Source organism: Marmota marmota, unplaced genomic scaffold (assembly GCF_001458135.2).
Source record: "Marmota marmota marmota unplaced genomic scaffold, marMar, whole genome shotgun sequence".
Classification (NCBI taxonomy): domain Eukaryota; kingdom Metazoa; phylum Chordata; class Mammalia; order Rodentia; family Sciuridae; genus Marmota; species Marmota marmota.
The window spans coordinates 2,800,978-2,814,031 of NW_026000249.1; the positions used below are offsets into that span (position 1 = coordinate 2,800,978).

Here is a 13,054-nt window from a genome sequence, read left to right on the forward strand (position 1 = left end):
TTTAACTTCCGTCATACAAGACTGCTAATTTTAAATGGTGATCACTGAAAAAGTCATTTTCCTCTTTCCTATTCAATACCAATTTATAGTGTGATGTTAATCTTATTATTGATTGACAAATTTTTCCTGCAAAAGACAAAATAATAAATATTTTAGGCTTTGTGACTCATTTGATTGTTCAACTGTTCAATCCTGTCTTTGCATAAGGAAAATAGCCATAGACAGGTAGGTTTGGGAAATCCTCAAGACCACCCTCAGGTTTAATATTTCACTTAAAGGATTGAGAGAGCTTCCAGGAGTTATCCCCTAATGGATTCATGCTCACAATGCTCGATTATTCCAGAAATTATGTGTGACAATGTGCACGAAGTACTGTCAACCAATGAAGCTCACTTGAACCTTGGTGTCCAGAGTTTTTATTGGGGGTTGGCCATGTAAACAAACCTGGGTGACCTTAATGTCCAGCCCTTCAAAAGGTCAAGCTGATATTGCATGGCCAAAGGCCCCTACCATAAATACAGTTGTTAGCATAGATCAAGTGGTATAGCCCAGGGCCCAGGTTAAACAAAAATACTCCTGTCAGGCAGGACATTCCAAAGATTGAGAAGTTACTTCCCATGAATGGAAGCAAAGGGCCACATCTTTGTTTAGGCAAGGTTAATCTGTTAATGCAGAGATGATATGTGAACAAATGGGTATGTCCTGATTGGGCCCAAGGGCCATGGTTTGCAGACCTCTAAAGTAACCCATATAGCTATATATTACAACTCTAATACCATGGCCTTTTTTGGTTACCAACAAGTCAGTTCCTTGCCACTGAAATCCCTACCCCACCTGAAGCTATAGGTAAAGACTTTGATGGATATCTTAACAGAAACAAATCTAAATTTAAGAAAGCTCTGTTGTTAATTCCCTCTGGTGTCTTTATTATAGGAACCCACACTAGACTGAGTTTGATCTCCCCAAGGACTGCCAATGACAATGAGAAGACAGGGAGCAATGCAGCGTTCACATCAAATCAAACTTATCTTATCTTGCACCTAACAGCTTTATTATCACAATAGACAGTGGCTAGTAGGCGTAAAATAGAAATAGTACAGTTATGAAAGGAATATAACACTGTTTAATAAAAATTGCTAAAATTCTTGCTACAGAGTTATAATAGGAAAAAACTATAGCTATCAATTTTTAGTGTCCTCCCTAGTGGTTGGGGAGATGGTTTTATAAAGTATATGTTGCCATACAAAGAAAGGCTGGTTTTATTTTTCTCTTTACTGGGCCTTGTGCAGAAATTATGAAGCAGAAACCTTTTGGGTGAAATTCAGCATAGTCAAGGCATTTCTACTGAACAGTATTTGTTTGGGGCATGTATGGTGGATATGGGAATTTTTTCCATATATTTTTGGTGCATTATAGTTATAATAGTATTGGGATGTGTTAGTTCATATTTATTTGGATATGGGAATTTTGTTTTAAGAGGGCCTGGAGAAATTTTAAAAGGGCCACAGAGAAGAATCAAACATCAGAAAAGTCAGTAAAAGAAAACTTTATGTATGACAGGTTTCTCTATCTTGACACTATTGGGATTTTAAACTAGATATTTCTTTGCTATAGGACTGTCCTGTGTATTATAAGATGTTTAGAAGCATTCCTGGTCTCTATACATTTGATTCCATTAGCATCCTCAGCCCAATTGTGACAACCAAAAAATGTCTCCAGAAATTTCCAAATGTCACTATGGGACACTATTTTCTCTGGTTGAAAACAACTGCTATACAGGAATTTAGCATCTGAATATAAGTTTTCTTGATGAGAGATGATTTCCTAATTTTCAATAACATGAAAAAAATAAAGATTAAAAAGATTCATTTTTGCCTTGCAGCAAATGTGTGTATATTTCTATATGGAATACCTTTCTGATCATAAATGTTTAATACTACAAATGATTACTGACAGAGCTTGTCCATTCCCCCTTCCACAGAGATGTAAAATAAATGTATACAATTATGGTGCCCTAACTCTGTGCCAAACAGTGTTTTAATAAATGTGTTCTACATATGAACTCATTTAATTCTCATATCCATTCCAAGGAAGTCATTATAATCATCCCCAGATTACAGATAGGGAAACTAAGATACTTATAAATTAAAAAACTTGCCCAAAAATGCATAGCTAATAAGAAGTAGAGCTGCAATTAAAAAGCAGACTATCTCCGGGCTGGGGCCATAGCTCAGAGGTAGAGAACCCGCCTCGTACGTGTGAGGCACTGGGTTCAATCCTCAGCACCACATAAAAATGAATAAAGATATTGTGTCCAACTACAACTAAAAAATATTTTTAAAAAAGAAACCAGACTATCTCCAAAGTCTATTTTCCTCACCTTTTCCATATTCCTTGTGCAGAAAGGTAGACCAGGTGCCAGCTCATTCTGTAAAGGGCCAGATAACAAATATTTCAAGCTTCATGAGCTATTACTCAACTCTGTTGATATGATGTGTGAAAGCAGTATAGATAACAAAGAAATAGTCATGGCTGTGTCCCAGTAAAACTTTATTTACAAAAACAAGTGGTGGATTTGGCATTCAGGCTATACCCCTGAAGTAGACCACTTTCAAAGCTGGTTTAATAACTACTTCATATAGAAGGAGATTTGAACTAACTACATTATACCATCTATTGACACCCTTTCTAATTTAAGACATGACTTGGTAGGTAAGCTCCTCCTACAGCTATGTACCTCTAGGTCTTGAACTCCACAAAGATGTTGGGTACTTGGGAGACCAGGAAAAGGCTAAGAGAAGGAAGGCCTCACTTGTGTACTTTTTTGAAGCATTAAATTTCAGAATCAACCAAAGATATGCAATTTCAAGATGTAAAGCCTAAAAATATAATACTTTCCAGTCATGATAGACTCCAAAAAGGGGAACCTTTGATTTTGATCTCATTATGTCATTATTTCCTCTGTAAGGATGTCATCTTAACCCTTCAAGAGAAGCTCTCCATCAAAGGCATCGAGCACTTCTCCCTCATGCTGGAGCAGAGGACGGAAGGGGCTGGCACCAAGCTGCTCTTACTTCATGAACAGGAGACACTTACTCAGGTCTGTGAAATTATACTCTCAAGTGTTGATGTTGCTGGTAAGAGCAGAGCCAAGCTTGTAGTCTCAGAATGTCCCTTCCTTTAATCCTTTCAATGTAGTAACTGCATCCCCTGTGTTCTCACTGAAGGGACCGCTGGCATTCAGGAGGCATTTTACCCCTCAAGAAGGATGATTCCCTTTTTGTCAATCTTTCATGGACCACCAGTTGATCTCCCAAACAGACTCATCAAAGACTCAGCAGCTACTTGTTGGCAATACAGCTCTGTAGAATTATATTTTATATTATTACAATGATTTGTTCCCCTATTTTGATCATTGATCTCTTGAAATCATTAAAAAGAAATGATTTCTGAGATTATGTACATTAAGTAAAAATCAAATTTAGTTGTCTTAAATTTTGGATACATAATTAAAATTATTTTAGGAAGCCTAAAATCTCTGCCCCAGTCCTGCCCGCTATAAATATGTGATCTACCAATGTGTCCCAGTTCCTGGTTACCAAGATGCCACCCCCATCTGTTCTCTGGGGAGACAAGCAGACTGCTTGGCTGCTGAATTCAGCATAGCATCCTCATTTGTCTGTAATTCCACACGAGAGGAGTCCTTTGTTGAATATCCAAGAAATTTCAACAAATTCCTCTTACATGCAAGAGTTCAGTGATGATGGAACTTTAGAGAGAGGTAATGAGAGGATACCAGGAGCTGAAGCATCAAGATACCACCAGATAGATGGATGGACAGAAAGTACCATCACACTAAAGTGCTTCTTGTTTGTGTCATAATTAAAAACTGGTTTCCCACACAATGAGTCCTGCAAATAATCCCTGATTCTCTTGATTTAGTCCAATTGGAGGTAATGAATTGGAAAGTTGCCATTTGTATTGGTTTATATTCTTCTCAAAACTTGACCTATTATTTATATCAGATTTAAATCAACCCATACATATATTAAATCGTTTCTAATGATTGTTTATTATTTTGACCTATGCTAAAGCATTCTTGGAAATTGAACTATTTTGTGCCTTATTATAAAGTAACAATCCCTGATAAACAGAATCCATCTACTGGAAGCTCAATACCTGCATCTGAGAAGCAGAGCTTAACAAGAATTGGAGTGCATGTGGTTTATTTAGAAGGAGATCTTGGGAAATTCTGGAGGAGGAATGAGGAAGGGAATGGAAACAATTGGGAAGTCAATAAGGACTATATCATCAAATCAGTTTCTACTGCAGACAACTCACTCCAACTGGGGAACTATGGGAGAGAGTATAAAATACATGTCAGAAGTATCCCACCCAATGGGTGAGGTAGCTGGGGCATTTGTCTACCACTGTATGATCTGCTATTGTTGGTGAGCTGCATCTGAGGATAGGTAACTCCCTAGTTATTCAGGTTTGCCTGGTGCTGTCAGATGGTCACAGGTATTTTCAGGAAATATCTTTTAGCCTGTAGCAAAAAGTTACAAGGGGATGCGGACAGATAGCCAGTTACTATGAGTCTAACAAAAGCCCCACAACTCTATCTTACCATTTATACTTTTTCTCTAAACTTATGTCTACTTCATGGGCTTCAAGGAATGTGTCATGCTGATTTATTGAATAAAGATTTTTTTTTAAATCTCTTCTGGTACTAGGTAACCAAAACTTAAGAAAATTTATTTAAATATCCTGAAACAAACCAACTACATATCTTGGAAATCAATGTGATGTAATTATTACAATTTCTGAGTGGGGTAAAAAGTGGTTTAATGTAAATATTTGTTTGAATTCATATGATCCGCAAAGGACTATATTTTCTCCTATCTTGACCTGCTTCCCCCCACCCCCATATACGGGGCTCTCCTGGGATCAGTTCCTTAATAAGCCCCTTGCATGGAAGCCCTCATCTCCAGGCCTGCTTCTGGGAAACCCAACCTAAGTCACAAGGTAAGATACAGTTTTCAGGGAATGAGTATCCATGATAAATACTAAAAGAACTTTTGACTACTCTAGTGTGGAAAGAAAGTTAACTTTGCTTCTCTGTCCCTTAGTCATCTCTCAGATGGCACTGAAAGTTTCTTGTGTGATGGGTTTATTCTTCCAGGTGACACAGAGGCCCTGTTCCCATAAGATGAGGTGTCTTTTCCGAATTAGCTTTGTCCCAAAGGATCCAATTGACCTGTTAAGGAGAGATCCAGTTGCTTTTGAGTATCTCTATGTTCAGGTATGTGAAAAATTTAGCATGGTTTATACGAAGGTTGTGGGATAAATTAACTTTTTCTCCTTGAGTTATTTTTGGGGAGATCTTTTCCTGTTAGTCCTCATCCTAAAAAGTTGTAAAAGTAGTCATCTATATTTTCCACTCAGGTTCAGCAATGATTAACATTTTACCATATTTATTAGTGTGGGTGTATGTTCCCTGTCTCTCTCTCCATAGGAAAATACACACACTTTTTTTTTCTAAATGACATGAAAGGTAGTTACCAAAATCAAGTGTGTTTACTTCTAAATACAGTGTACATTTTCTAGTAACCTAAATGATTTTTTATATGATCATTGTACAATTCACAAAATCAAGAAATTTAACATTGATGTTATTTACATTATCTCATCTGTAGTTTGTATCCAAATTATGCCTATTGTCCCCCAAAGGTTCTTTATATCAATTTTTATTTGGATCAAAATTCACAGAAGGATCTCATTTTGCATCTAGTTATCATTTCTCTCTAATTTCCCTGTCTCTGGAACATTCCTTAGCCATTCTTTGACTTTTATGACCTTGAGAGTCTTGAGGTGTACTGATCAGATATTTTGTAGAAATCTATCAATTTTGGCTTCTCTGGTATGTTTTTATGATTACATTGAGGTTATATATTTTGGAAAGAATAAGATGAGTGACTGTGTCCTCTTCAATGCATCACATCAGGAAGTACATGATGGTGGTTTATCCCCTTATTATCAAGTCTAACTCTTAGGTGGTATTCTAAAAATTTTCCTTCCCAAAGTTACTACTTTTCCTTTTGTAATTAATAACTAATTTGTGGAGTCACTGTGCAACTCTTATTATCCTGTATCTCATCAAATTTTTACCCACTATTTTAGTATTAATTGATGATTCTTTCCTGAATCTATTAGTATTATAATGGTAGAAAATGATGTGCCTAATTCCATAATTTCTTCTTCATCTATTAATTTGCATGTTACTGTAAGAAATATTTTCCCCTTCTCCTTTATTTATGTATCTACTCATGCACTTATTTGGTGCTTAGATTGCTCTGAAATATTGTGATATTTATTACACTGGAATTATTAGTTTTTAGTTAATAGAACTTTAAGAAAATAATATCCTTTCTAGACCATCTATCTGATATTTGATTCTAGGATATAATTCTCCCAAAAGCAAAAACTTCCAGGAATGAGTATCTGGCACAGTTTGTCCCAAAAGAAATTTACTCAATTTGATATTTAGGAGATGATTCTATGTTTTTCTATAACCATATCCTATTACTCTCACTTAAATTTCCAATAACAAACAAACGTTTGTTAACTCTGAGTAGTTGTTACACATGTATTGGATGTATTTCAAAGCTTTTGGAATCCTCAGAAGTTGGATAGGGAGAAGAGAGAACATAGAAGAGAGATAGACAAGATAGATTTTAGAAGTTAGAAATTATCACATAAAGTAAAGTGATAATAAGCCCTAGAGATCAGAAATGAAGTCAGAAAATAAAAGAAGGAGAACATTTTAGCACATGGGAGCCCTCAGGGTAAGGCCAGTTAAACTTTCACTACCTCAGTGGTCTTTAGAAGAGACTGTGGTATTTATGGCTCAATAAGATGATTGATATTCATGAAGATGACCCTGAACACTTAGGATGCATCAAATCCTGTTCAATTCATACTCTGTTTATCAAGAAAAAAAATGTATTCTGGATTTTCCACTCGAAACAGTGAGACTGTCATGTTTTAAGTTTTTAAATGTTAAACTTGGTCACCTGGACCCTTTACTTGTCAATGATGTCCCCTGTTCCCTAACAGGCCAGGGAACCCAGACATGACTGCATGAAACAAAGCCTGATTCTCAGCTGATCCATTACTGCATCTTCCCCATATTCCTGCTGAGAACCAACACAGGGCCCACCACTCCAGTTAAGACCATGTGCTTCATTTATTAGCTCATTAGTTGCAAATAAGTAGTTACAGGTGCCAGTCACGCTATAGCTATAGACAGATACATTTGATGATTATTTTCTATAGTTATACATGCATCCTCATTGCAGGATGGTGCTTTAAATCCATTTGACTCTACTTCTGTTTAAACACAACAAGTACATTATATTTATAAAAGAATAACATGCTTGTGTTTCCTCTTAAGTAGACAAGGAACACCTTAAACCTGATTCTATTAAGGTGTGTTTGCTCGAATTTAATGCATGGAGATATTTCTTACTCAAAAGACACATCTTTTATACCTGTGGGACTTGTCTCAGAATGGGAAAAGCTGTCTGGAGATCTTGCCTAGGGACAAGCAGAAAAAGACCAATGTTTCTGCTTTCCCACCTTTTGTGCTGTGTAGGTGGTGGATTAGCTACCTCTTCAAGGAGTAGCCAGCAGGGGAGATGGACAACCACATATATTAGGCAATAGAGACCACAATAAAGCTGTTATCATCTTATATATCCTCCACTGAGAATAGGAAATGAAATTTTATTTGCCTCAGACTCTCTACGTTGAAATGCCCATATCACAGAATGTGTGGTGTATCTAAAATAATATATCTGTCTGATATAAGAAAACAGGTTTGCAAAGTGGTGCCTGTGTGATGTTGATTTTAAGATACTAAAAAGGTGCAATGAAATTAACCTAGAGAATCAAAGAGTAAGCAGAAACAATGTATGTCACTATAGAAAAACAAAATCAATTTTATTTAACAGTCTCCTAACAAGAATAGTCACCATTGACTAGTTGAGGCATGCTGATGAAAACAGATTTAGAGAGTGATGATATCTATGAATCTCCTAGTTATTAATGGGCCTTAAGACCTTTAACAGATTTTAGCATGTGTATTAACAGTAAACTATTAATCCAGATTATTCTAATTCATAATTATGATGGGCTATGCTGACGTTTTCCTGTCTCCTATGTATTAAGAAAAAGATTGGTACACCAATTAGTAAACAAGATGTGACCTAAGAGGCTCCAAAATGTTTTCAAACACTTTAATAGCATTGGTTTACTTTTTAACACCTAACATTAATTACAAATGAACATTTCATAGGCCCAAAGACCTCTATTTAGCAAAGCAGTGATTGCCATTCACTTGTATAACTGTATTTTAAGTAATATACGTAAGAGTAATAAAAGAATGATACACACACACACACACACACACATATATATATATATATATAAATATATAAAATTCAGATTTCACAATAATTCTCAAGGATCCCTCTGAACTATTTATATAATTGACTAACTACTTTGTCAAAAAAATTCACCCAAAAGTCTGGTTAAATACAGAGTAAAACAGGGATAGGGAAAATGATCTCAGCCACAACTCTTGGGAGAAGTAATAGTGATGATTCATTTTTTATAAAGCATGTTCCACTATTAAGCATTCTTACAGGCATCATGACAGCCTTGTGATTTAATTGTTAATTCTCAAGTTAGTTGTTGTTGAAAGTTTGACCATTTTTCACATAAGAAAATTGAGACTCAAGAAAAATGAAATGCCATTTTCGAGGTCATTTGATTAGTAGCTGACATAGCCTGGCATCAAACCTAAGATTTTGTCTCTGGATTCTGTACAAAAATCATCTGCTTCAGATCTATTATGTGATAGCAGTCATTGAAGAAAGTGATTTATCAAATGGTTTATCTAAAAAAAAAAAAATTCTTCATGCACCTGGCACTGTGCCAAGTGGTTTCCTTATTCCTATCTTTCATGGGACTCTGTAAAATCACCCTATCTATTCTGTTACTCCCTTGGACCCCATAGGAACAATTCTGAGCACTTGGAAATAATTGGTAAACCCAATCTAGCAAAACAAAATGGCAGTCAGGCTAGGTAGTGCATACCTGTAATCCCAGTGACTTGGGAGGCTAAGGCAGGAAGATTGCAAGTTCAAAGCCAGCCTCAGCAACTTAGGAAGGCCTGAAGCAACTTAGCAAGATGCTGTCTCAAAATAAAACATTAAACAGGCTAAGGATGTGGTTCAGTAGTCAAACACCCTTAGATTTAATCCCTGGTACCAAAAAGAAAAAAAAATGGTACCTTGGGATTGCTTTCAGAGACTTCCCTAACTTAAACTCCCTTGCTTTTGTCTCATGACAGACTCCCTTCCAACAAGGGGTCCCCTGCATTCCAGGTAGCTTTAAGATTTTATCAGGAAACAAAGGTCAAAGAGCACACTAGGGGTGGAAGGGTAACAAAATGTGGGTTCACACTTAACAGTAAAGCAACAGGCCAGAAGACATGCATACATTACAGGTGGATAGAGTGTGCAGCATACAGGGCCAGCACAGCATGGGTTAAGTATGCAAGGTGTCAACATTGTATGCGGAAGCCATACAGTGGTACATGTTCCCATTGTAGTAAAATCAATATATAAGGGGCTGGGGATGTGGCTCAAGCGGTAGCGCGCTCGCCTGGCATGCGTGCGGCCCGGGTTCAATCCTCAGCACCACATACAAACAAAGATGTTGTGTCTGCCGAAAACTAAAAATAAATATTAAAAATCAATCTCTCTCTCTCTCTCTCTCTCTTTTCTCTCTAAAAAATCAATATATGAAGTGATTAAAATGTACTTCTCTTGAGAGGAGACAAACAACTCCTGATGTAGGTTTCCATTTGAAATCCTTTTGGGACAAGACAAAGAATAAGGAAAAGAAGGATGTTTTAAAAAGGGTTAAATATATTCTTTAGCACAAGAACCCAGGTTCCCATAACAAAAATAAGTAAACATATGCAAATCATACTTAAGCAATGCTGTGATTTGGTCAACATTTAGCTCACTGCTTTGTTCCTAATGAATGAGAACCCTACTCTTTTAAGATCCAAGTCTTGTGGTCATACAGGACTTTGCACTTGATAACACTCTCTCAGTCACCCTTTAATTTGATCTTTACAACAGATCCTGTGAGTTAGGTGTTCTCCATTTTACAGATGTACAAACTAACACCTGAAGATGAGGAATGACTCCCACAGAGTTACACTTTTGAAGTAGCAGGGCATTCAAATGAATGGAAAATTTGAATAACTGCCATTTAGAGTGTGCCAGTGGACACATATTGAATGCTTGAACTGCTCCCATGAGGCAGTTGGTGTGAATCCCCATTGCACAGATGAGTTAACTGAAGCCACAGGCGTACACGCTAACAGGGCAAGGTTTCACACACAGGTAGCCATTGGCAAAGCTGGGACTGCAGAACAGTTAAGTAGAAGTCCAGAGCTGCCAACCCAGTCACTTTACTAATTCTGCCTCCCTGAAGCTGCTCTGGATTGACAGAAAGAGAGAAGGCAGAGAGGAATGTTGTTGATGACAGTAGTTAATCTGTAAGAGCGTTTACAACTTACCAGCTAAGTTCTAATGGCTTTACATTAATTTAGGTAATCCTCAACACAACCCTATGACTCTTGATGCTTTTCCCCCTCTTTATAAGAGGGGACACTTGCCCGAGTTCACACCCCCTAGGAAATGGAAGAACAAATTAGGAGCCTAGAATTCCAACTCTGACAGCCTAACTCCAAAAGCCATATTATGCTATCAGTGCTTCGCGTGTTCAGCTGCAGCACCTGTGTTTGGAAATTTCATTCCTAAAATCCTAATTATTTTTACAAAAAGCTAAATATTTAAATAACAGCTTGTCGATGAATGTTAAATGTTTTGTGTGGTCTCTGTGTTTGTGCGTGCAGTTAAATACTGACGCGGTTCCAAGCAGCACGGTGGAAATGTTTCCACTTTTAGCCTCCTTGCCTTTGAAGTGAGGGTTGAAAACGCTGGGGGAAATGCGTGTCACCTGTTCCTCTAAGGCAAAGCGGGGCGGCCCATTCTCTGACGAGCTGCGCCCTCTGCTGGTCTCTTCGCAGAGCTGTAACGATGTGGTTCAGGAGCGATTTGGTCCGGAGCTGAAATACGACATAGCCCTGCGGCTGGCCGCCTTACAAATGTACATCGCAACAGTTACCACCAAGCAGACGCAGAAAATATCGCTCAAATACATCGAGTAAGTGTTGGCTCTCAGCGTCATTTCAGAGACAGAGATGCTGCCTCCTTAACACCTCAGTGTATTTTTTATCTTTATTTCCAAAATTGATCTTGCTTGTAGCAGAGCATTTGTTAACCAGAGGCAAATGTATGAATATCATGTCCCTGATGTAGTGGAAGAGATCCATTACTTATATAATCTGTCTTTAAAAATTGTAGTTAAAATGAGGGTCACATTTAAAATGAAGTGTACATTTAAAAATTCCTAAAAGGATTTGGTTCCAAGCCAAGCTTTAATCTCAGTGCCTTTCAAGCATTAACTTGTTTAATTCTCACAATGTCCCTATAGTTGCAGTGGGATTTTAGGTTCATTTTAGAGATGAGCAAACTGAGGCATAGAATGATTATGTAATTTGCCCAAGTCATAGGGCTATTCATTGGAAGGGGCAAGGGGACCCTTTGTTGTGCAAATGATGGCTTAAGGCACCTGTGTTTGCAAAGTGTCTGCATAACCTGAGATCACTTGAGATGGTCAAAATGCAGTATCAAAAGTAATGCCGGGCTGGGGCTGTAGCTCAGTGGTAAAGTGCTTGCCTTACATGTGTGAGGCACTGGGTTCGATCCTCAGTACCACATAAAAATAAATAAAGATATGGTGAATTCATCTACAAATAAATATTTTTTTAAAAAAAAGCAATGCCATAATTGGGAAGCATGGTATTTGTAGTGAAAACTGAGGTTGAAAGGATGCCCCAAACCAACTTTACTTTGTGAATCATGTTATGAATGCCTTCTCTTGCTTCGTCTTCCATTCAACTGCTTCCATAGACTTTTTCAGCCAGGGGAAGATCCCCTTGTCTTAGAAAAAAGACAGTATGTATTGCCCTCAGTTGATGAGTCTATATAAGTGAGTCTATTTAAGGGTCATCCTTTAAAAGGGAGCTCTGTGTCTCCCTGGAGGTGATTCAAAAGCCTAAATCAACCCCAACTTACTTCGTGCTGGCCGTTCTTTATGCTAAGAAACTGGAACACTCATATTTCAGAGTTCATGACCAGGCCAAAACCCCATCTCCATGTAACGCTTAAAGTTGCCTTGAATTTCTCCCTGTCCCCACCTCTAAGAGATGGACAAACTAACAATAATCTCACCTTCCAAAGAAGCCTCCCATGGGCTGACTATAAAATAACATGATGCCAGGTTAACCCACCTGGGGGGAAAATGGCTTTTCTCATGAACTTGTGTTGGAAAGTATTTGAACTCCAATTTTCTGTCTTCAGTGCTTCTGTTCTGGCAACTCTCAATTCACCCATTGATGCCTAGAGACAAACCCTCATATTCAGTTAGAGTCTCAAACCACTCCTCCCAGATGGTTTCTCTCTTTTTCCCTTGCCACACACCTGCAGTGACTGTAGCCTGAGAGAGGTACAGCTCACAGAGAGGTCTCAAACGCAGCTGGACACATTCACACCTTTTTCCACTCCCCTTTCTGAAGTTCTTAGAGACGAATGAAACTGGCTGCCATTTGAAAAGGTGACCTGCACAACCTGAGCAGATCTTCACACAATTAAGATGCATTTCTGTTCCTACTCTCTTGTAGCCACATTTTCCCAGGTTGAACATTTTCCCAGGTTGTAGAGTCAAAAACCTCTCAGAGATAACTAGCTTGACTAAGAATCTTGCAGATTCTACAATAGTGTCATCATCAATTCCTTTATTCAACAAATATTCATTGAGCATCAAGGAACTTGTGGTCTGATTGTAAAGA

General features: G+C 37.7%; 1 protein-coding gene across 5 annotated transcripts in view; it reads left to right on the forward strand.

Moving 5' to 3' along the window:
- Frmpd4 (FERM and PDZ domain containing 4) overlaps window positions 1–13,054 on the forward strand; it is a 779,038-nt gene that overhangs the window by 744,367 nt on the left and 21,617 nt on the right. For all 5 annotated transcript variants that reach the window (XM_048796404.1, XM_048796402.1, XM_048796403.1 and 2 more), the window contains 3 exons: window positions 2,969–3,100; window positions 5,183–5,302; window positions 11,171–11,307. In XM_048796404.1, coding sequence (XP_048652361.1) covers window positions 2,969–3,100; window positions 5,183–5,302; window positions 11,171–11,307 — 389 coding nt within the window. The remainder of the gene's footprint in view (window positions 1–2,968; window positions 3,101–5,182; window positions 5,303–11,170; window positions 11,308–13,054) is intronic.